The following is a 23831-nucleotide window of genomic DNA, read 5'->3' on the forward strand; positions in this document are numbered from 1 at the left end:
ACTTGGGAACACATTGTCATTTTATTCTATGTATTATAATTAATTTAGTAGTGTTAAATTTGAATTTAATTGCTATATTCTTAGATAGCACAAAGCTGGAGTTCAATGCTGGTCTTTATTTCTAAAAAAAATGGTAATACAATTATTCCTTGCCCTGTGTTAATAATTTAGAACTTTGAGAGTAATAAATAAATTCTACATTAAAAAGATTAAATTTTAAATATATATAATTTATAAATTTCTTTGACTTCAGTATGTTACGTTATATCATTCTTATAATTCTATTTACAACGATTTCTGTTTTGCTCTCATGTTTACGTTGGAGTACTACGTATGATAGGTACACGATAAGCACCACCACGTGCATGCGTAACATAGTCCAAATTTTAATTAGTTCGGACCGAATCTGCCACACTGCCCGCCACTGCCTTATCTCATCATTACTTGATAAGTTTAATTTACGGGCAAGTAATGTTTCATTTTTAGCTTCTGTAAGTACTAAACGTAAATATTTTAAATATTGTTGCAACACATAAATTTGATTTTATTGGTTAACCATAATTTAATCCTCGCCCTTAAAAAAGGACTCTCAACTATCGACGTGTCAAGATATACTTGATATGACTCCTTTTTTTTTTTATACACAAAACGTTCTGGAAAGTTCAGAAGACGCTTTCTCCTCGACATTGAACGTTTTCACTCTCGCAAGTCTCTCTGTTGATGTATTTACACAGACCCTGCGCCCGATCGTTTGTAACCGACTCGATAAGTCCGAACTTTAATCTCTTACCGATTATTGCGAGCAAAAGTTGCGTAATTTATTTATTTTTTTTTTTTTTATATATGGAACGTTTTCACGACCCCAATCAGTCCCAGCGATTACACGTTGTGTATTATTACGCGCTCTTGTTATGAAAGTGACAGTAGATAAAAGTCGACGAGATTATTGCGTGCCTGCTTAGCCGGCAATTGAAAAAAAGAAATAAAAATGAAGACGGCACGAAGCAAGTCGCTAAATTATCCGTGAAATACGGGTGCCATTTTTTCCGTCGACGTCTTTTTCCCGTCTAGCGCGGCGAATGCGGTTTTGTTTACAGCAATAAATAATCAGAGTCGACGGGAAAACTCCTTTATCGCGGCGATTCCTTGCAAAGAGGTCAGCTTGAACCGAAACGAATCAGAAAACAACGCGTCGGTTTGTTCGATAGCCTTTTTTCGCGTGAGGTGTCGATTACTTACGTTTGTTGTTTCAATTTGCGAGCGCGTATCGTCGTTCATTTGTCATCGCGCAACGTTTGCAACAGTGACGAACAATGGTCTTGATCGAATAAAAATACTTGGTATGGAATAGAAGATGCACGAGGAGCTATTTGTTTTACGGAAATTGCAATCTAAATTTTGTAAAAGGAAAGAATGGAGCATGTGTTTATTTTATCTGAATCAAGAGGAAGTTTCTATAAAATACCGAGCACTTAATAAATTGAAATTGCTATTAGGAAATCAAATTAAAAAATGCAGATAGTGCAAGCATTATTATTTTGACATCTTTTTATGTAATAATTTCAGTAAATTATTTTTATATTAAGTGGACTGGAAAGAAATCCACACTAGATGGCAAAAGGTTGTTGATAACGAGGGCGATTATATAAGTATTTAAAAATAGAAATGTATTACAAATTTGTTTGAATTTAATGTAAAAAAAAGGAAACGACATTTCTTTTCAGTCTACCTAATATTAAACATAGTAAATTGCAAGTTCAAGTTCATATATTTCAAAGAGTGCTCAGTCTATAAGCTCGACTATTACACTCAATTCACAATTGTACACTTTACATGGTTTTTTGATACTAATAACACAATTAACTTATGCTTGAATAATGTTTAACCTAATTTGTACTGTTATATACATTCATGTGAGAAGCTAAAATAATAGCTTCTTTGGGCTTGGAACAACCATGGAGCAATATCAAGTATTTATCGTGGCTAACCTAGAGGTATAATTCAGAATTATGAGCCAGTGCCCACGCTATTCCCCTACCGACGTGTACACCCACCAATCGCGACCATCGGTGCTCCATCGAGAGTGTGATGTAATTTTTTGCGCAAAAAGAAGCCACCGATTCGCTTAGAACCGCGAGAAGCGTACTTGGAGCAACGCGAGCGTGGCACAAAAATGGCTCCGCGCGAAGGACGGATCAATTTAAGTCCACTCTCCATCCCGACTGTACCATTCATTAATTAACTTAACTACACGACGGCGCATCATCGCAGTCCATAAGCATGGTCTCGAGGATGAAAGACGAGTTGTAACGGATACAGGAGCTTCTGGACGCTTTTTTTTTCGTTTTTCTTTCACTTGAAAGGAGTGGATCACTCTTTGGTTGGTCAGGTGTTCGATGAACCAGACGAGATTGCTTACCTATTAACAAACAGTTGTATAGGGCACACGGTCAAATTAATCAAAAGTGTGCAGAATTTTATTTCTGATGGAAACATTTCTTTCTAAGCATATAAATTAGTCATACTTTATTTAGCAGTGCTTGTTGTAACGAAATTAGGAGAATATTATATCATAAAAATAAATTATGATATGGAAAGAACCATAAAAATCGAGTTCAAATGAGATAATAATGTAATCTGTCTCAGTTTTTCTTCAACTATTCGATCTTTATCTTTAGGTCGTTTGCAGAAACACTTCCACAGAAAATAAATTCAAAAAATATAATATCAGACACTATAAAAAGAAAAACTTCCTGAAATTTACATCAAATATAAAAATTAAACTACATATTTCTGAGATATCTAAGATTCTGTCACTCGAGCATTAATTAATCCACGAATTTATAAATTGTCGTGGAATGGTTTCCTCTTCGAAAGAGCAAATAAAGTCCGTCCTAGGGTTCAGAGTATCCTTCGAAATTCGTTTATATCGTCTTTTGGAGGTTCGCCAATGCTCGCGATTGTTGTTACACCTTCTTTTCTCTTTCTTCGGCTCTCACGCGGTGAATGAGACGATTGAAAGGATGCATCAGGAGAGATGAACGGAACAAAAGGCGGTCTGAAGAAATGATTAAACCGATCCTTTCGTGGAGAGTTAAATTGATAATTGGTAGCAATTTCGTTCACGCCAATTGCCGATCACACTGATTACGAGCTTTTTACGTTGCGTTTGGTCGCACGCACCGCGAATCAGCTGCTCTAACAAGTTCTTATCCAGTTAACGGGTTACATCATCCTGGCGATTAAAAAATTTCTGTGTATATTAAAAATTGAAGTCAGCAAAACATGAAGACACTACTGAACCTTTGATTTTCAGTTATCGCGAAATTACTGGAAAATCAACAGGCTTTAACTAAATAAATATTTTCTCAAGAAACTAAGATACATATAAACATTGTGCGAAAGGAGAAGTCCATACTCGCATTCATTTTCCTGCAATTAATTCCCAAAGCAGATTTCATTCTGGACCAGTAAGGCTGCCTATTCTTTAATAGAATTTTCCCTCGAATACTTCACTACGAAAACACACAGAAAAAAAGGGTTATTTTAATTTTCTACAAGCTATTATCGTCGCTGGACAGAGAGATTTTACTCGTAGCGATACATTTCAATTATTCTATAGGGGGAACTAGATAAAAGAAGAAATCAACTTCTCGAGGTCTTATCTTCCCTTCGAGCAGCTTCCCTTTAACCTCCAGCTCTTTCTTCTCCACGATTTCGAAAGTCCTGGATCGACGAAATATCGCCGAAGACCAGATAAGGGGCATCGATCGGGGAAAGGGTTCAGGACAGGAAAAAACGCGAACCAATTTATAAAAGTCTCCCCGGAAAAAGAATTCGTGTTTACGGCGATCGGAGCCTGTGTTATTTACTAAACACTCGTAGTAGTGGAGCCTGTTATCGTATCTCGGAGGTGATGCCTAGGATGACCTTACCGCGCTTGCATAATCGCGATCGTGAGCTTTCTAAACTCTGCCTCGGGAATGGCTCACGATTTCGACCCTGGCGATGATTTATCGTACTACGACGCGAAGAGATCCAACGGTGTCACTGATTTATCGCAATTTACACCAAGAGGTAAATGTACCAGTGGGTGACCATTTAACGTAACATTGAGTCCAATTTGATTTAGAAGCGTACCAACTTCAAGCAGTTATTCAAGCAATTATTTAAGCAATCCTGGGTGAGATTATAAGATTATGAGATAGTTTAGTTTAAAGGATCGTTTCTGATATTTCACAGAAACCACTTATTAGGAGATTTGGAGGGCTGATATATTAACTACATTTTTTATAAAATCGCTTATAATACCCTAAACTAACGGGTTATTATATTCCAAACATTCCTGGAATTCCATTTAATAAATAAAATACTTCAAAATAATATATTTTAAATACTATATCAAAAGTTTATTACACCAAATGAGCTGAGGAATTTTCATTACACTATATTTAATTAAGAATGTTTACTATATGAATCACATTTCACCCATACCTCAAATGTTTGAAACGATTTGAAAACAACACTCTCAGACATAAACTCTACTTCCAAATACTATTATATTTCAAAAGTTTATCACACAAAATCACTTACTTAATAATTATAATAACTCTCTCCATATTTACGATGAAATACTTGCCATCTGAATCACACTTTATTCAGGCCTGTAGAAAGGTTTGAAAAGGTTTGGAAAGAGCTAGATCACTGTCGATTTCGAATATTCGCACGATTATCGATGCACAGCGAGGTGAACCCGTAGCAAGTCACGAGGCGCGCGTTGTAGGTGAGAGGATGTGGCCAGCAGGAAGTTCATTGTGTACGGCTACACATATAATATTGCACGCCGTGCGATCCTGCGGATTCTACGTAGTTTCACGTCGAAACGAAATTCTCGCGGGGTTCTTTCCGACAGATTCGAATCCTTATAGGTACGAGTCACGTTCGTCGCGTCGAACGAAATCCTATGTAGGTTAACGCGTGGGAGGGGATCCATTACACGGGCCGTTTAAGTAATTATTTTCCAATTAAAGCGAAAAACTCAACGTCGTCGACGAAATTGAGGAATTCTGACAGACTCCACTTAACTACGGAAGCGTTGGAACGCCAGTTTGTGTGATTGGCGCGCTTCTCGCGATATCTCGAATGTTTCCTCTTGCACCAGAAATAGTAAATGCACTGAATTCTTGTTTAGAAGAGTGCAAATTAGAGCTTGGATTATGGAATACGATATTTTATGATTAACTGAAATTAATGTCACTGGAATAAGTTGCTATTCGTCACGTAATATTCTAAAATAAAATTTTGTCCATATTTATTGAAGTGTAATATATTTCATTTTAAAATATTAGACGAATAGTAATTTATTCCAGTGACATTAATTTAAGTTAATTATAAAATATTGTATTCCATACTTCAACTGTATAAACAATTTTTATAAAATAAGAAACAGGTACTTAAACGTAAATGAACCCCTCTAATCTTATTAAAGGATAAATCTATTTCAAATGTTTCAATTTTTTGAAAGGTCTACTTGATTTTAACCTTCTTTATTACTTTACTTTATTAAAACTCTAACTTCAGTATATACAGTGTATTTGTTAAAATCACTAATGCGTCTAATTACGTTAAGATTAATATGTACACATGTCTCACGCATCACTGTCAATTCGAGAAGCTGCTATCCATCTCCCTTCGAATCGAAAATAATTGTCGGAAAATTACGAGCAATTACGCGTGTGAGTAAATACAGCGCAGACGGGGATCGAGATAATCGGGATCTTTACGAGATACCGCTGTTAATTTTAGTTACCAAAAAAAGGCACGCTATCGCGCAAGAAACGAAATCGCGGACGAACGATTCGAGTAATCGGGGCAGTCGACGGATTTAGTTGCTGGATCGAGACTCGATTAACGGAGATTCCATTGGAATTAATCAGACCAGAGGAAACGTGAAGGATTTCAGAGAATGATTGATGCCGTTCAGACGAACGAAATTCACGAATGACGAGGCGTCCATTGAATGATTCGATAGTCTAGTCTGTTTAATTGAATAATTGTTATTCCAGGAATTGAACAGTAAGTCAGTAGTAAATGTTGCTTGCTATTATGATAAATTCCAAGTATGAGATAATAGTAGCCAGATATGCATAGTTTGAATGTATTTTATTTAAACATTTCAATTCTGTGACGACAGAAATTTTTTTCTATAATTAACGAGGAAGAGGGAAAATACGAAAATGTAAATTGAAAATGGAATTGAAATAAATTTAGTTGAAAAATCTTATTTACTACTCGTTCAATATTTGATCTTCATAAGTAAAGCTAACGTTATCGAGAAGCAATCTATAGTTAAAATCGATGAGAATTTGTCACGCATTTTAAGGTTGAATTCATTCTCATTCGTATGAATGCGTCTAGTCAGTCACTTATACGGGCGAGGCCCACATCCATTACGATTTGGTGAATTCGAGGGAATATCGTTTTCAAAAGACGAGGTAAACGTGTGACTTTCTCTCACGATCAACGATCCTGGTGATCCATTACAACGGAGACAAAATTAATTGGTTGATGGTGTATGGTTTTGTGCTTTTGTTAATGCATTCGCGTTCTATTTATTAATTGTAACTGTAGCGTGTTGGCTTACGTTGAGTTATTGCAACAAGAAATTAAACTTCCCAGAGTAATATTTCGTGCTAAGGATTGCCACTTTATTCTTTTAAAAAGATGATTTTAGTTTTAATGCAAGGTCTGTCCTGTAAAATAAGTATACTTTTTTGAGACATTATTATTGATATTAAATATATAGCAGAGCTAAAATAAATGTTATCTTTGATCAGAAAAAGGCTACAACACGTGTGCAATTCCACGAAAGACGTTACCGTTAATCCCTCCAAGTTCGAACTGCAAACAAATCCTGGGAACTCGAGTTTCGGCGCCTTTACATGACGTCATATCAATTAAAACGTATGCACGTTCCACGCACACGTACACGTAAGCAACGTTATGAGTCGTGTACGGTAATTTGAAGATTGTAACGAGTGGCAGCTGATGGCGGTTGTTTTTAATTTATCCCATGGTCTTCAAGGTAATGAACGAAATTAATTGGCGACTGTGCGCCCCAGCGTCCATAGGCAGCCTCGACTAATCTTCGTAGCGACCGTCGTTGTAACTTAAAAATAATGTCTAACTAAAGAAAAGGTTGACATTTGGGAATTTATTTGTATGAATACAGGATGTTCAATAGAAATATTTCATACGTACATTAACTCATTCACTGCCAGGCAAATTTAAAACGTTTTGCCTTGGGCGCCATGATTTAATACAGATGTGTAATCTAGGTTATTATTTTAATAATAAAAAGTAATATTAAATTCGTATTTCTCAAAAGAAGATTTACGATCTTCTCTTGCAATAATTCGTCACTCAAAAGACTATAAACTTATCTCTTGAGTAATTGCAATCAATTTCAACTACGAGACATCTCTTAGTTGACAGTGAATAAGTTAAAGGTACACATTTTAAACAAATATTTGAGAGATAAGTTTCATTAAATAAATTACATAGATTTCCCTCAATCCTAAGTAGTTACGCGAAGTACAAAATTAGTTCGTCCGTACTCGAGGAATGTTACGAAGTTTATGCAACGCGAAAGACGAGGAAACGTTTTTCCAGTGTGGACAACTGGAGTGAAAAATGCTTCCTGTTCGCCGGAGCTAACGAGTGCAAACTGAACCATGCTAGCTGATGTGTATCCTTTTAATTCACCGCGTAACGCGAGAATAATTGGCGCCATTCGTAATGTTTGCGCGCAAAGAAACGCCCCACAATGAGGGACTTGCATGAAAAAGTTGTACGTATATTGCCATCAAAAACTTTCATGAAAAAGTATAAACGGAATCCTAGGATATTAAAATGAAGAGCAGGTAATCGCAGGCAATTTCTTTTTCCATACAGAAAATAATAGGTCCTTCCTAATGGCATAGAAAACAACTTATAACCATCCATGGGCCAATTTGTTTCTGCAGATAACTTGCAAGCCATTTACTTTGATATTTAAAGTTGATAATGCTGCTAGTCGTCATCAATATTGTCATTAGTTATCAGAGACATTATATGATTGAGATGTATACGTCATCTTGTGAAAAATACTAAAATTATTTGGTAAAATGTCGATATATTAGCATGCGATTTAAAAGTTACATGGGTCCATAGAGGGTTAAGCATATACTAAAACTAATCATAAGAAGTTGCACATTTAAAAAAACTAAATTCAGAAGGTTGTTCCAAGTAGGTGAAAGATGTCATCAACGCTGAAATACAGCTTAAAATACCCTGTGGTTCATTTATTTAACCACATTATGCAGTAAGGTTTGCGAAGTCGGATGACAATTTTGAAAATCCACTTGTGGCTGGCTTTACGATGCAAATACCCCTGTGTGCGGTGGAACGGAGACTGCATCGCGGTTGAAACGTCCGAAAAGAGGGGGACACCGTTAAGGTGTTTGCCAAAGACAAACCTCAGACTTCAAAGGTAAATGTTCCATCCCAGTGGACACCGTCCGGTGTACATTCAACACCGTGCGACCGTGGCCCGTTCAAGACCGCACGGACCAAACCTGATACCCTTTGCCTTCAACTTGAACCACCGTTGCACGCGAAACCTTTGAGCGTGTCAAAGGCCTGCGGAGTCGCCGTAATATCGAGACAGTTGTCCGTGAATCTTTAAGTGGTTACACGACGCCGGTGGTTCCAAGTAATCCCAACAAATTTTCTTTCGTGATATTCCAATGTTTCAGTTAGAATATCAAAAACATAAACGGTTCCAAATAGGTGGCAGTACTTCCAGACAGATTTCTGTGAATTTTTAAGGGTAGAGTTCAGTAAACGTCTAGTGAAGGCTGAAACACTGGAAATCTTCTGTATACATGAATATTGTACTGCGAAACTACAAACTGAATTCGTATTGCAACGGTAACCCACCTTTGCATACTGTACGATCCAATAAAAACAATTTCTATTGTATAAGAATTATCGAAGCAATTTTGAAGGAGCCGAGCGTATCTTTTACGAGATCACGATAGTCTCGCAGACAAACGTGTAATCGACATCCGAAAATGATAACAATTAACGGAAACCTTGAGAAGGGGGAGGGTGTCGATGAAAATCCGTCTTGCGTGTTCCGAGTTGGGGGGACGACAGAAGACTGTTATTAAATCCAATCGTGAACGTCGGCGTCGCAGGAACTTGGGAGCGAGGCGCAACAGTTGGCGAACGCTTCCAAGCGTAGCGAAGACGTTGAACATGGCGGAAGGACATGCGGAAGGACGAGCAGGTACGCATTAGGCGATTACCTTAGATCAGATAAAACAGCTCTTTACCGGCTGATTTCCGTCTTGGGAACGACGGACAACACCGTGCTGCTTTTAGTGGGAACGGAAACAAGGACGCAGGTATCGCAATGAAACGCAGTGACTGTCTGAAATAGACTGACGTCGTTCCTCGAGAGGGTCAGGGTTAGGTCTGGAAATTCAAGAAAATAATTGTGGAGATTAAATGGACCAATCACGCGGAATGGATTAATCACACCAGACTTAGGCTTCTCATTCACTTAATTCTTCATTATTCTTAATCTTCATTATTCATCACTCTTGGTAATTTTAATAATAGACATAGTTTACACAAAGGGGGCGATGAGCCAAAAAATGTTAGCAAGATATACAAGGTAAATATGAATTCATCTAAAAATAAACGAAAATTAATCAGTATAATTTATGAAACATCTACGATACTCTTATAAACACATACTAAAATAGAAATAAAGACAAGGTAGCAATTTCAAGAATAACACAAAGGTTATTTCTGGTCATTGAAACCAAATAGGTGGACTTGGAGAATACTCGAAATATTCCAAATCCAATGGGTAGAATTATTCTATAGTGGCAAAGGGGATTATTATTGGAAATATTATAACGTGGAGACTGGTAATGTCGCAGGGGTACTCGTTTCGCGTGGTGTGGCAGCCTGCACGGTTTGATTAATCGGGTGCAAAGTTAAACGAGCACTCGTGTCGGAAGGCAAAGAACGGACAACGGAGATGTTTCCACAGTGGAAAGAAGAGAGAGTAAAAAATTCATCGTAAAATTGATACAACCACGCCGAGTTGGCGATAGTCGCGAAAACACTGCACCGTCTCTACGGCCGTTGTTATCAGGGGACTCGTCACTCGTCGTGGTTTCTGTTGTTCCCGGGAAAACAGAGAACAGTGATCCCGGATTGTGTTTTCCTTTCTAGAAATTGCACTTCTCGTTCACTTAATTACGTAGGAAAAACGATTTTGTTAATATTCATTTTTCAGTTTATTGCTATCTTTTTGTCTTCTTTGTGAAGAACTGTCTGTCTTTAAATTTTGAGATTTATTTTTACAACTTATGAGATGACCTAATAAAATAAATAAACGAGTAAACGTTTTGGGCAACCCATCGACTATAACGGTGAACTCTACGTTCGCAGAGCGGATTGAAAAAAAAGTGTTGCTTGAATGGCGGCAACGCACCGGTGGCGTAACACGCAGGGGCCGCAGAAAATAAATTGAATCGCTTGCCAAGCTTTAAAAGATAGTAAATTGTTTCATCCGGTTCAATTGACACCCCTGGTGTACCTAGCCTGTCGCGAATGAATTGCCGAATAATCGTAGCGCAGTCGCTGGTTCTCGATATCGTTTCGATAAACGCACTCGTCGCACCGTTTGCACCTGTACGTTGCCGCGCTTCCGGTACACAGGTGCGCGTCCGGTTTTTAATGAAAACGAAAGTAAATCGTTCGAACGTGAACGCGGAGGGAGCACGGGAGGGTTGAGGAGAATTTGGACGTCGATAACGAGGGTGTGAAACCACGCGTACCTGCATGGGAATTTCGGGAGTCGGTTGCTCCCTGTGCATACTTAATTGTCGTAACGATCATGTTTATTCAAGAACTCGTGGTCACCTGTTCGTTCGTGAATTTAAATCAACGCGACACCCTCGCCTCTGCTGGCGGATCGTGAGTCACGACGAGTGCGAAAGTAATTTCCAGGTTTCGTTGGGAATAGTTTTTAGAAATCTAGAAGGGGGATCTATAAAGTTGTCGGTTTATCTTTGGAAAATTAATCTAGCAATTGGTATTGTGACTCCATGATTAGTACATAGTTGGTTTATATACATGAAAATGAAATAAAGACTTAAGTATTCAGAGATTGCGTAAGAAATATTAAAGTGAATGTAAAGTGTTATTTAAATTATATTTCTGAGGTATATATCCTTCGCGTAAAATTTTCAAAAAACATAAATACTTACAGGAGATCCTAAGATAATAGTTGACAACGTTTGGTTTCGTTTGATTGTATAGAGTAATCAGCACACTAAAATTCAATAAATAATAGCTAACCAAGCACAGCTCAAATTTTCCACCATTTCTGTTCCTAGAACTTGTAAGTAATATCAAATTATAAAGGTTATGGGGTGATTCCTATAGGCAATCGATAATAAAATATTTTTACGAGGATGAATGTCTGTAAAACTGAGATCTCGATCTATGATCACGCGCATGGTGATTCACTACCTATAAAACGATATCTAATACATGCTGTCATTTCTTAATAATGAGGTAGAAATAATTAAGAAACAGTAACGATATCGCAACTGTCTGAGATACGACGGCTGATGAATGGACCTAACTGCTCCGACGATTTCTCAAGCGGCTATTGACGCCAATGCATTAATACATTAACTATGTAATACCAGAATTGCATCTAATCTAATCTCGTGCAAATACGAAATTATTCTTCGTAAAAATCAATTTAAACGCGCTTGAAGGCAGAGTACGGTCCTTTCTATTGTTTAAATCTAGATTATTTACTCACAGGTTCAAATAAGCTTTTTCCGGTACATGATGCGTAGGGTCACTGCCAAACATTCAATTAGAGGATTTATAGCCACGAAGATGAATAGAAATGTCATTCAAGAATGAAGCCATATTTATTATTATTATTATTATATAAATGAAAGCGAACGCTGTTTTACAGTTCCTGACTCTAGAGCACAAAATTCATTGTTGTTTGCACGCGGCATTTGCAAGGATTTAACTACCGTGGTTTAGAAAGGTTACTCCTCTAATACCTACGAGTAAATCGCAATATCAATAAACTGTGTTGAATCTGTTTCAGAATCGAACGGACGACTCGAGCTCGGAGGTGGGCTGTGGCGTGAGATGCAAGATCGATCAGGTGAGATTACCAGAAATTCCATCAGCGCTTCATTGATTTCAATCTATCCTAAATACTGAGGTCTGATGCAAATGTAAATCTATTACGAAAGGAAAAGATCGGTAGATTGATTGCTTTAAGGGAGGACTTCGTTAAAAGTAAACAAAAGTTTAAAAGTTTTTCACAGAGACTCACTCCAAATTCTATTCCCGGTTATGAAACAATTATGGAAATCCTTTTATTTTATACTCTACATATTTACTACATTGATATTTCAAAACATATTGTGTAATTGTTCTTCGCCCTAACGATACAAATCTGCGATGTCCAGCTTCAGAATTTTATTATTTTCGTCAGTAATTGGTATTAGAAACGTAAAATATCTGCTGGTCGCGAATGCGTGAACGTATAGACTTATTTAAACAATTACTAACGAGGTGGTTCTATTATCATTGAAATTTAGAAGGAAACACCTCGTTTCGGTATTCTAGAAATACAATACCTTAATAAAGAAAGCTTAACTGTTTAAATCATGTATCGTACATATCACCTTCATCAACGAATAGAATTTTATCAACTCGTGGCGAGATGGTGCTATCATCAACAACGTTTGACTTAAAAAATCAGAAGAAAATACTTTATTTTCCTATTTAATAGTAGAACACCCCCTAGAGCAAGTTCACTCAGATTTATCTCTTAACTTCTATTGGTGAATAGAGTTCACTTATTGCTCGGTGAAATGGTTTCATCACCACCAGCGATTGATTACAAAACTCCGACCAAAGCATCTTTCCCCGCTGTCGTACGGGACCTCCACTGGAGCAAGTTCGTCCGGATACATCCTAAAGTATTTATCAACGAATCGACTTGCAGAGCCCGATGGCTCCGGGACGAGGATAATTCTCTCGTTGCGCTGCAACGCGAATTTAAAGCAAGTTCGACGGGGAGCATCGTCGATCGTTTATTAACATACGCGAACGTCGGAGACGAAAATAAAGGGATGCCGGTCCCCAGGCACAATGAAAGTACTTCCGCTGGTGTCCCTGGGGGCCCTGTTCGCTGGGTTCGCCTGGCAGAGAGACGGTAAACGGCAAATAAAAACAAAGTCAGGTCCTCCGCCTCCCTTTACATCCACCTCTCTCACTCTCTCTCTTTACCGATGAGTACGTAGGTACCCAATGAATGGATGAACGTGTATACGTATTACGCGTACGAATGAAAGAATGGCTGGGCTCGTACGGCTTCGTGACTTTAAATTGGATCGCGTACAAGTGCGGCCCATGGCGGATGTCGCCAAATTGCCGTGCGACTCCGGATTCGCTCTCTCCGTTTGCGCGTCTCTTTCCGCTTCTGTTGGGACTCTGTGTCTCTCCTCTAACCGTGTTCCGGAAGTAGGAGCAAAAAACCCGGGGAAATCGCGCTTAGAACCATTTCTCGTCGTGCTGGGCTGTCGCCATTTTTTTGTTGGCAAGGATGCTCGATCCTTGAAGGGGAGAATCTTTGATCATCGCGATAAGGTGAGGGCCAGTTTGATGACGTGGTCGTTGATACGCACGTGGATCGATTATTCAGTATTGCGTTGATCTATTACATTATAGTAGTAGGTCACTGACAGTAGTTAGGTGTACTTGTGGCTTGAGGTATGCACACAACGCAAACTTTATTAATATGAGCTCAACAAGACTATTACGTGGCTGGGCTAGTAATGAGTATTACGCATTGTAAGTAACGATGATTGTGAAAATAAGGTGACGGAGGTTACCCAGTAAATGTCATTCGTCGTTTATTGCCTGATGTTGCTTTAAGCTTCATCGATAAAAAAATTTAAGATTGAGTAGATTAAATAATGTACATCTTACGGAGGAAAAAAAGTCTCCTAAAATTAATTTTATAAACGAGTGATAAATGGGTGAGTTCTTGCAAGAAAGCCTCAACGATCGTCAACGCATTTCAGTAGCCACAGGAACAGATTCTCTGCGAAGGAAGGAGCCCAAACGAAATGGAGAAAGGACCCCCACCGCGACCGGAAGGATATCCAGCAACGCGTGTCTCCAGGGTAGGAAGCGAGCCCCGTAATTATCACGACGAAAAGGACAAAAGATACGGCTAATTACCGCGTGTCTACGAAAAATGAAAGGAACACTGGCATCCATCGGCTCGCCGTCCGTTCTCGTGCCGCGGATATCAGTTATGCGTTCGTCCGAGGCCGTTGTGTATTTTAACACAGTTCCGTGGCACGAGGTTGTTGCGTGCTGGTTGGAAAGCCTCGAACAGCACGGGTCGGTGCGTGAATTGCGCTTAAAACGATTTCCTCCCTCGCCTCGTTTCACGGTTCGTACGTTCCAGTAACGCGCGCGAGTAACGGTTAGCCGGCGAACGGCACAATTTAAGAGGAAGATGCTCTACTTTTTGCTAAACGCAACCCTAATTGCTTTCCTCTCCATAACCAACGGTTTCGACAGGGTTTCGGTGCTGAATTCTAGTCTGGGCGCGTTTAACTCATTAATGGAGGGAGTTACTAATGTAACAATTTTGTACAGCAAATATAAACTCGAAAGGGTACGAAGGTGCAAATACGGTATAAGAATTAGAACGATGTTTAGGCTCTATTCTTTGACCACTTTTAAAATAGTATCATACAATAGAAAAGATTTGTATACAACGAAATATTGATATTATATTAATTAACAGAATATATTCTACATATTTTAATATAATAATAATAACCGCGACGAAATCAGGAGCACTTAAAAAGGATGGATATTATAAACGAATCAATGACTATTTTGATCGACAATCTAATGAATATAAATAATGAAAAATTAATCTCACGTGTCTGGGAACCTACACGTTGCACATGTTATATACTTTGTATCACGTGCACGGGTACATTAATTTTCACTGTAATATTTGCCTTTGTGAGCATTCGTTATAACCGCGGTTCAGCTTTGATGCCTCTTCCGGTAATTTCATGGCTCGATAGCGACGAGTCGATATTTGTGGAATTTCCTTTGTACGAAATATCACGTGTCCAACGTACAGGACGACAAACACGATAGGAGAACATGGCGACGGCGCTCCATCCCCGAGAGATCACTTCGCATTCTTCGAAAGAAGCTCCAACTTCAAACTCTCAAGTCAATGAAAAAAACCGTAAACGAGCCTCTGGCGAAAGCAAGTCGCCGCCAGACTGACTCCAGACATTCGAATATGTTTTTAGAGTGGTGGACCACCGACGGTGAAAGATATTCACGGTAAACGCAGATACTTGACAACGACTAACCAGTAGCTGAATCCTTCCCGTGAAGGGAAGTTTCGAGACCACTTTTCGTATTTATTGCTAAAGAGGCAGAATTTATGCTTTCGAGATCCAAAGCTGGAAAATTAAACGAAGGACTGATCAAAGAGTCGAAAGGTTAAAACATAAGGGTTGCTTGAGTGTTCCTGTATAATTCATAATTATCTTTGGTAAATGGATGTTTAAAAAAAGATACTTTAGGAAGGAAATAATATGAATAAGAGGTCATTCTAATTTCTTTTTTAGTAATAGTTGTGCTTCAGTGATAGGAGATGCCTCGGTATTGAAATAATTTATCAACAATTATTTTAATAAATATACATAGAAATTAAGTATACAGTAGATAAACAATATCCTTTGTTTGTACTTACTATAATTTACTACCCTCTGCTTATATTTTATGTTCATTGCAAAATTTTAGTCAAACTGTCTACTTTAATTATTTTGTTCATAAATGTAGTGTAATTTCTTTATCTCCCACAAGGATTGAAACATAGACGAAGCAATCAAACCTTGTAATGAAGAAATAGCATATTTAAGATCGCTTGACTGGTGGAGCTCGATGTATTACCCCCGCCCCCCCCCCATTTTAGTCTTTCTAGGATTAATGAATATATGAGCGCTCACGTTGTCCTTTCGTGACGTCTCATCACTCATGCCTTTACTCTTCGGGCGGAGTAACTGCAATCAGTGAACGGGGTTAAAGCGAAACGAGGAGAGAACGGATAGATCCTCATCCGTGGTAGGATGAAGATCTACGATCTACGGGGAGCCGTGTAGAGAGAGGGTCTGGCTGGGGCGTAATGTGTGTTGAGGTTTTAATGAGGAAGTGAGAAATTAGCGGGCGCAACGCCGAGCCGCTATACGTCGGCCATTTTCCACCGACTGATAGTTTTGTCAACCCCTATTACGAGCCTCGATCGTAAAAAAAAAAAAAAAAAAACAAACTGGCTACGCTTCTGCAATCCTTTTACAATATTAATTTAAAACGTGTTTTTCTCCGCTTTTAAAACATAGCAATTCCTATCTGTGTCTCAATCCTTGATCAAATTTTCATATGTAAACGTTAGCAAATTAAATTTTGTGATCTTTTATAAGCTAAAACAAAACGAAGTATGTACATATATATGACAAAAAGAATTCAATGGTATTCTTCATAAATTTAACGGTTCACTGTCCTAAATAGGAATACAACTCACTACATATGGACATTCAAACATACAGAACCTGTGTAACCAGATTTTTGTAATTCTTGATGAAGCATCTTCGATAAAACACTGAAGAATCTAAAGATAGAGACTTCGTACATGTCTGTAATAACTTGACGATTTTTTTTTCGGAAAGTACAGAATATAGCATAAATAACTGTCGTACAAATTTCAATGAGGGGACCGCTGTTTAATGAGCCACGTCGAATTCCACCATTATCTTGGGCGACGAGATCGAGCGAATAAAGAAACCGCGGCAAGAAAAGCTAATTTCGTGCGGGTTAATTGAAAAAGAGGATTCGGCCTGATACGGGTGAATTAATACAACGTCACGAGGAAAATAATTAATTGAGACGTTAAAAATTATCGCCGACTCAGTCTAGAGAAGTCGTTTTAAACGTCGCACGATGTCGTTTATACACGCTCCTTCGACGCATCTAACGCGTATCGGGCACTTTCTATTTTTAGTATTATATTTTACGATTGATAAAGGAATAAACATCGTGTATTCAATGCTAATGCGACCAAACAAGCTCTGCTTTTCTCGAATCGAACGTTCGCAGTTTCGCTCTGCTGTTTTTCATACTGCGCCGTGTATGTTAATAATTGTCGCAATTAGAAGACTTTGAAGTGCCGTCGTAAAACTGGATTGCCACCAAATGTTTATTAATAACGTTTATCTAGCGCCGGAGGTCCCTTTCCTTCGAGACTTTTCTGTCCGTGCTGACCTATGTGATACCCTCGAATACCACCGTGCGCATATGCGTACATTGCCAATATGTTGTACAACAAATGTAAGACGAGACTTGAACGATCTTTTTGTTGTTTGTTTTCAACATTTTTCGCGCGAGGTATCGATGGATAAATTGTGAAAATAACACGTGCTATGTAGCTTTCGTAGGAGTTACGATTCCTTCTAAAATTGTTGTCAGTAAAAATAGGTTTTTCGCAATACCTTTACTGCTTTCACTATTTTTAAAGAAATTAAAAGACCAAGGAAGAGTTTGAATTTTCATAAACACAATTTTTAAGTTTGAATTCTACTTGTTGGTGCAGGTGCGCCATTAATCCTGCTTGAATCAAGTTTTCTCGTGGCGCGATTATTATTCTAAAATGTCGGGAGGAGTGTCATTTATATCCGGCGCCTCTCGGATGGTGCAGAGTGTCGATCAGCTCTACAATTGATAAATGGCTCTCTCGTATCTCGAGATACGACGCTGAAATTGAGATTTAGCTACGCGCAGAATAATGGCTACCGCCAAGAATGTTCGCGACGAAGCCCTTACGTCCTCCACTTAATGAAGATTATCCCTTAATAGACAGAACTATAATTTATTCGACCATTTAAAATTCTTCTTCTTTCCCTTCTATTGCAAGGAATAATGTTCGTCCTTTAAGGGTTGAATGCCAATTGTTGATCACTCGACAGGAAATTAGAATAAAACATGCAGTTAAAACACAAACAAGGAAGCGTGCTTGAAAAAGGAAGGAGTTGCAGCTGACGACGAACGAAACGTTCCAGTGAGGAACTACATATTACAAACTCGCTCTTCCTGAAGTCCTTGAGTCGGTCGAGTACGCCAAATCACTTTTCTGTATTTACGTTTCGCGTTGCGAGCGAGCGTGTTTTTCTTTCAAGATGCTCTTAAGTAACGACAAGACTATTACTGTCTTCCCTCGTTCCCGTTTCGCTACCAGATTTCTTGTTTATCTAGAGTCGATAGATGATCCCCGTGCTCTCTGAATAACATTTTCCATCGGAGATCATTCAGGAAATCCCCTCGTAAACTGTTTTTGATCGCGGAAGGACTTTTATTTTTCGTTTGTACTTTTTATCGACGGTGAAAAAATTTGCTATGTAATCGATTTCGAGTTGAATGTTTACAGTTTATGTTGCGTTAGCAACATCGCAGGCTAGAAGTCATCGGCAGATTTTTTAATATCTTACGGTACAAGTTGATAACTACATATCCCCCCTTAGTGTCAACTTCGTAAACTCCATCATTTAATCCTTTTCCTGACAGTTTATATAAATAACAGAACAAAAAATCCTCGTTATCATCCCTCAAAATCGTTCAAGGTTCGAACACACAACAGGATTTATTTTCTCTTAGGAGAAAGCCACCCGAAAATTTGAGAAATGTCGTGGCCGCAGCGATCGTCACTTGCAATTACATTTATTAATAATTGCAAGGAAAATAGCTCCAGAACGGGTTAATAAGTCAAAGTAATAACGTAATTTTCTCGATGATAACATCGTTGATCTTATGGCGCCATTTATCTTCAGAGGGAAAAATGCCAGTCTCGAGGAACGGTATCAGCGATGAACGTTGACGTGAAAAAAAAGTTTCCAGCATCGCAAACGACTGGGATTTATTGAAAACGAAAACACTCGCCTGATCGCGCACACCGACCGATTATGCATTTCCTTCGTGCTCTCTTCTTGTTGTCGCCGACAAATGCCCACATCCTCTCGTGCAGAAAGTTAATGCGTTAAACTTCGGTTCGCAAATCCATGCTCGGCACGAACCGACCAGCCCGTCTTATGAACGTAGGCGTTACTTGAGGCACGTGCCACATGTTTCTCGTCCATCTTTCCAATACAGTTTCGCCTCGCAGACGTTCCAGTTACTTCAATGCCAAAATAATGGCGACGCGCGCCGTCGATGTTGTAGCCCCATTTGATCGTTCCGTCAAGTTCTGGTCGTATTTCGAGTAACAAAGATCGATATACAAACATTTCTTTTTCTAGTTTTCTGAAATTTAAATGTTTTAAGAAGGCACCTTTAAAATAGCGAGTCGAAATACGATGAATTGATGAAGATGGGGTCGTTTGAATCTAAGGTTGCGAAGCAAAACTTGGACGCTTCACAGCTATACAAAGAATCATGCAATATAAATATTATTGTACAATACATTGCTAACGAAAAATTTTTATTGTTTCATGCATGAATATTATTTCATATATAAAATAATGAGAACAGAAATGGTACAGTCTTGAATCGCAAACATCTCTCAAATGAACGACGAGGTTACGGAACTCGTTCAACTTTGACATATTTTGTACAACCAGAAATATTTCCGTAACATTGTGTAACATAGTCTCACACGTACGTTTTGTATCTGTTTCAGTGCACAAAAGGCTGCGGAGCGTGGCAACGAGCACTCGACACGAGCTGTCAAGCCGTCTGCGTAAGTACAATTCACTGAACCGGTATAGCATCGCTTTATCCTAATATTAAACCTTGCACGTTTTTCCTTTTCGTGTTCATACTTTTACCGTGCATATTTCAACGTTTGCCAAACGTGACATCCACGGTATTGTTTACAGAACGGAACGCAAGAGCTATTACCGCCCAAAGAATTATACTGTGTTCTGGGATGTCACGACGCGTTGAATCGCTACTTCCAACAATTAAAAGGTAAATTATACGTATAATAAATCTGTAACTTACCCCAATCACCAGAACCACTCTGTATATAAACCTTCCACTAAAAACTTGTTACCATTTGAAGATATAATTAATTACCTTACAATACTTAACAACTTAGATGCCTATGAAATCTAAACCCAGCTTCGATTCAACCACCATCCTCCATCCTTCTTAAAGATATTCGTCCGCGTTCCAGTTTGCCCCAAAGATACCATTAAAAGTTTATGAACTCTTTGTGGTAACGATCGACGTTGGAGATTTCCAGCGAAACCTCGTCGTAATAATCAAAGTTGCTCGTGTCCTCGGGCACTGAGCACGTTGGTATAAACGATGGCTGTATCTTCTGATGATAAATCGAGTTCCAGTCGGTGGTTTGGAACCATTTGTGTCCTTTGAGGTCCATGGTCCCGTTCTTGAGGTTCCCGTACCGCCTGGTTAGGTCCACCTGGAGGATGTTCTTCAGGATGTCCCTGAGGTCCTCGCTAAAGTGTTGCGCGAACTTGTACTTGCCCGTGACGATCTTTTCGTAAATCTTCATTGGATCGCGCGAATAAAATGGGGGATATCCGGCGTTCATCTCGTAGATGAGGACACCGAAGCTCCACCAGTCGACGGACTGCCCGTAACCCTTGGACAGGATCACTTCCGGCGCTAGGTACTCTGGGGTGCCGCAGAGAGTCCAGGTCCTGCCGTCGATCATCTTGCAGAACCCAAAGTCCGTCATTCGAATGTAGCCAGTGTTCTGGATCAGGATGTTCTCGGGTTTCAGGTCTCGATAGACCAGGCTGCAATGGTGCAGGTACTCCAGGGCTAGCAACACCTGAGCAGCGTAGAATCGCGCCAGCGATTCGTCGAACTTCCCCATTCGCCTGAGGTGCGTGAACATCTCGCCGCCGTTTATGAACGGTAGGACCATGTAGACGTACGAGTTGTCCTTGAAACAGAATTCCATGTAGACGACAAACGGGAATCTCACGCACTGGAGTATCCGTTTCTCGTTGTAGGTATGGTCCACCTGTTTCATCTTCACGATCTTCGCCTTCTCCAGAACCTTCATCGCGTAGTACTCCGAGTTAAGTTTGTACTTGACGAGTAGAACTCGTCCGAACGCGCCGGTCCCGATGGTCCTGAATCGCTCGAAGTCGTCGAGGCAAACGTTGTCCACATGTTGCACCTTCCATCTCTCCAGGAACGCGGTTTTTAGCTCATCCAGGATGGCTTCGTACTCCTTGAAGGCTCGCTCCTGTTCTAGGTTCATCGTAGGGGGGGGGGGGCGATTCTTATTGTTTATGCGACTCGAATGTGCACGAAACGTACTTGGTAGATGGGCTCTTCGACAGGTGCGGGGTTATGGACGACAGCGACAGTGGGATCTTGTTTTGTTTGTTTCTTGACATTTCCTGGGGATGCGGAGTGTTCGATCTGAAGTGCTGTTAGAGTACTTGGATGATATCATGCAGGGTTTACATGTGTTAAGGTTATTTTGTTAGAACTGTGACAGTTTGGTGGTGTCAGTTTATCTTTTTATGGATGTGATTAGTTTTTAATGTAGGATGTTTTGTCGAGTTCTAGATGGAGAAATAGATTTATTTTTATTTTATTTAAATTTAATTTATTTAAGATCGGATCAACGTCACAGGTTATTAGCGACCACCTTCCTGTTATACAACTTTGACACTAGGTTACATTCGAATTATTCACAGTTGACGTTGATTCATATGTGTTGAATATTTATTTGGTAAAATATATATTTCTTTACTTCAGACAGTTTTTTTTTTTTTTTTGGTATTGATTGAGTCCACGTGGTATTCCAGAATTCCCCGTTTTTCTTATGTAGAAATATTTTAAGATCATTGTGACGAATAGGAGAATATAGAATATGGAAAGAGATTATATTACTTTTATCGAACGTTTTCAATCAATATTATTGAACCTTCTCGATTAAAATTATTCCCCAGAACATTTTCTGAAGTATGGATTTTTGTGGAACAACTTCATGGAAGTTAATGTTTTCGTAAAACTAATATCACGTGATGTGACTTATCAGCGGAAATAGGTGATCCACCAGCGCCAGCTCTGGTAGCGGATTCCTTGACCGCGACATCCCTGCGACTCGAATGGAAGGGAATCGACATCGAAAGGCGAGGCGGTGGTATTTCGTACTTGGTACAGTGGAGATACGAGGAACTGGCTGAAACATGGCAATATTGCAGAAACCAATCGTGGGGTGAGGACGATCAGATCCTGGTGGAGAACTTGCAACCGTACACGAAATACAGGGTGAGTTGAACAATGAACGTTACCCTTTGTTCTGTCGCCGTCAGATGGCGTTGACTCTCTAGCTCTGCGCTCGTGTTACTTATCACGTTCTGGGGAATTCCTTTGCAGTTTCGCGTAGCGTTGCTATTGAAATCGTCGCAGCACAACCCCGAGCCAATCGTCTCCGCTCCAAGTGTCGTGATACGAACGTTGGCTGCCGGTTTACCAACCTCAGCACCGGTAATAGTAAGAGCGGCGGTGGTAGACAGCTGCCGCGTCTCTGTGTCTTGGGAACCTGGCCCTTTTCCGAATGGGCCACTTTTGTCTTATGTCCTGCGTCTGCAAGGGGCTGACCACTCCCAGCTTAAGGTACACGCCACGCCAGAACTTCAATATAATATCATGTGATAACTTGCTCTCTGTCTCTTTCTACGCGAGATTCTCTTGGTCACACGTCTCATCTCGATGTCACGATTCTATTTTATCCAAGCTAAGTTCCTTCGACACATTTTTCCGTCGATGTCTTCAAAGAATCGTGCTTTCTCTCTAACTTTGGTAGCAAACAGCACAGCGAAAACACCAACTGGTTCTGCAAGATTATCCTTCTTCCTCTGAAGGGATCTTTCATAGGTAAAATGCGAAGTGGGACCATAGCGTGCATTTGTTCCCGAATTATCGTGCAATGAACGTTGTTAACATTTCGCATAGTTATCTAATTTTCAAAATTCTCGACTCGAGGGACTCCAGCTTGTCAATAGATCTAACACCAATTTTCAATACTGCTCTAAACAACGCTCGTCGCTTTGAGTACTACACTCTGCTGTCGCAAACCTCTATTAATCACGCTGCTTTCTAAACTCATTAACATCATCTCGTCGACTTGCAAGAACCAGATCTACCACGAAATATGTTTCTGGCATGGCGTTTTTCTCCCTACTCGCATACCGATTTCCTAACAGGGGATCGAAAGGGTTGGCTGCAACGATGATCCGTTTAACACTCTTCGCGATCGATTCACAGGATATACCAGCGTCGGAGAACACGGATCATTACATGTTTCAAAATCTCGAGCCGAACAAGAATTATTCCATAAGCGTCACCATGAGGAACGGTGTCGGCGAGGGTCCTCCCGCTGTCATCTACATCACGACCACTCCAGAACCAGCTGGTACGTATGCAATTATCCATTTCCTCTTTTCTTCAAAATTTACCCAAGAATAAATAAATTTAAGAGGATGTTTCGATTAAAAAAATTCTGATAAGAGATTTTTCAAAATTCGAAAAATGTATAAGGTTACAGAACCTTTTGTTTCCAGAAAGAAACAAGAAGAAACTTCCAATGAAAAAAATATAAATAAGTGGCTTTACCATCCCTTAATTTCATGCAGTCGATT

The 23831-nt window shown here is 39.4% G+C and overlaps 2 protein-coding genes across 5 annotated transcripts in view; one reads left to right on the plus strand and one right to left on the minus strand.

Moving 5' to 3' along the window:
* The window catches only part of LOC128891335 (proto-oncogene tyrosine-protein kinase ROS), a 35721-nt gene that overhangs the window by 1616 nt on the left and 10274 nt on the right, over window positions 1–23831 (plus strand). For 3 of the 4 annotated variants that reach the window (XM_054150737.1, XM_054150739.1, XM_054150738.1), the window contains exons 2-7: window positions 12200–12259; window positions 19877–19936; window positions 20076–20166; window positions 22226–22458; window positions 22567–22806; window positions 23458–23605. In XM_054150737.1, coding sequence (XP_054006712.1) covers window positions 12200–12259; window positions 19877–19936; window positions 20076–20166; window positions 22226–22458; window positions 22567–22806; window positions 23458–23605 — 832 coding nt within the window. The remainder of the gene's footprint in view (window positions 1–12199; window positions 12260–19876; window positions 19937–20075; window positions 20167–22225; window positions 22459–22566; window positions 22807–23457; window positions 23606–23831) is intronic. The other variant, XM_054150740.1, reaches the window with a different exon arrangement.
* On the minus strand, window positions 20393–22208 carry LOC128891367 (cAMP-dependent protein kinase catalytic subunit alpha-like). Its single transcript, XM_054150812.1, has one exon. It carries the CDS (start codon window positions 21434–21436, stop codon window positions 20393–20395), a length of 1044 nt encoding a protein of 347 aa, XP_054006787.1. The 5' UTR covers window positions 21437–22208.

Source organism: Hylaeus anthracinus, unplaced genomic scaffold, assembly GCF_026225885.1.
Source record: "Hylaeus anthracinus isolate JK02 unplaced genomic scaffold, UHH_iyHylAnth1.0_haploid 12001, whole genome shotgun sequence".
Taxonomy (NCBI): Eukaryota; Metazoa; Arthropoda; class Insecta; order Hymenoptera; family Colletidae; genus Hylaeus; species Hylaeus anthracinus.

Excerpts from the sequence above, each read along its gene's own strand:
- LOC128891367 (XM_054150812.1), bottom strand. The coding sequence starts at position 21,436 with ATGAACCTAGAACAGGAGCGAGCCTTCAAGGAGTACGAAGCCATCCTG.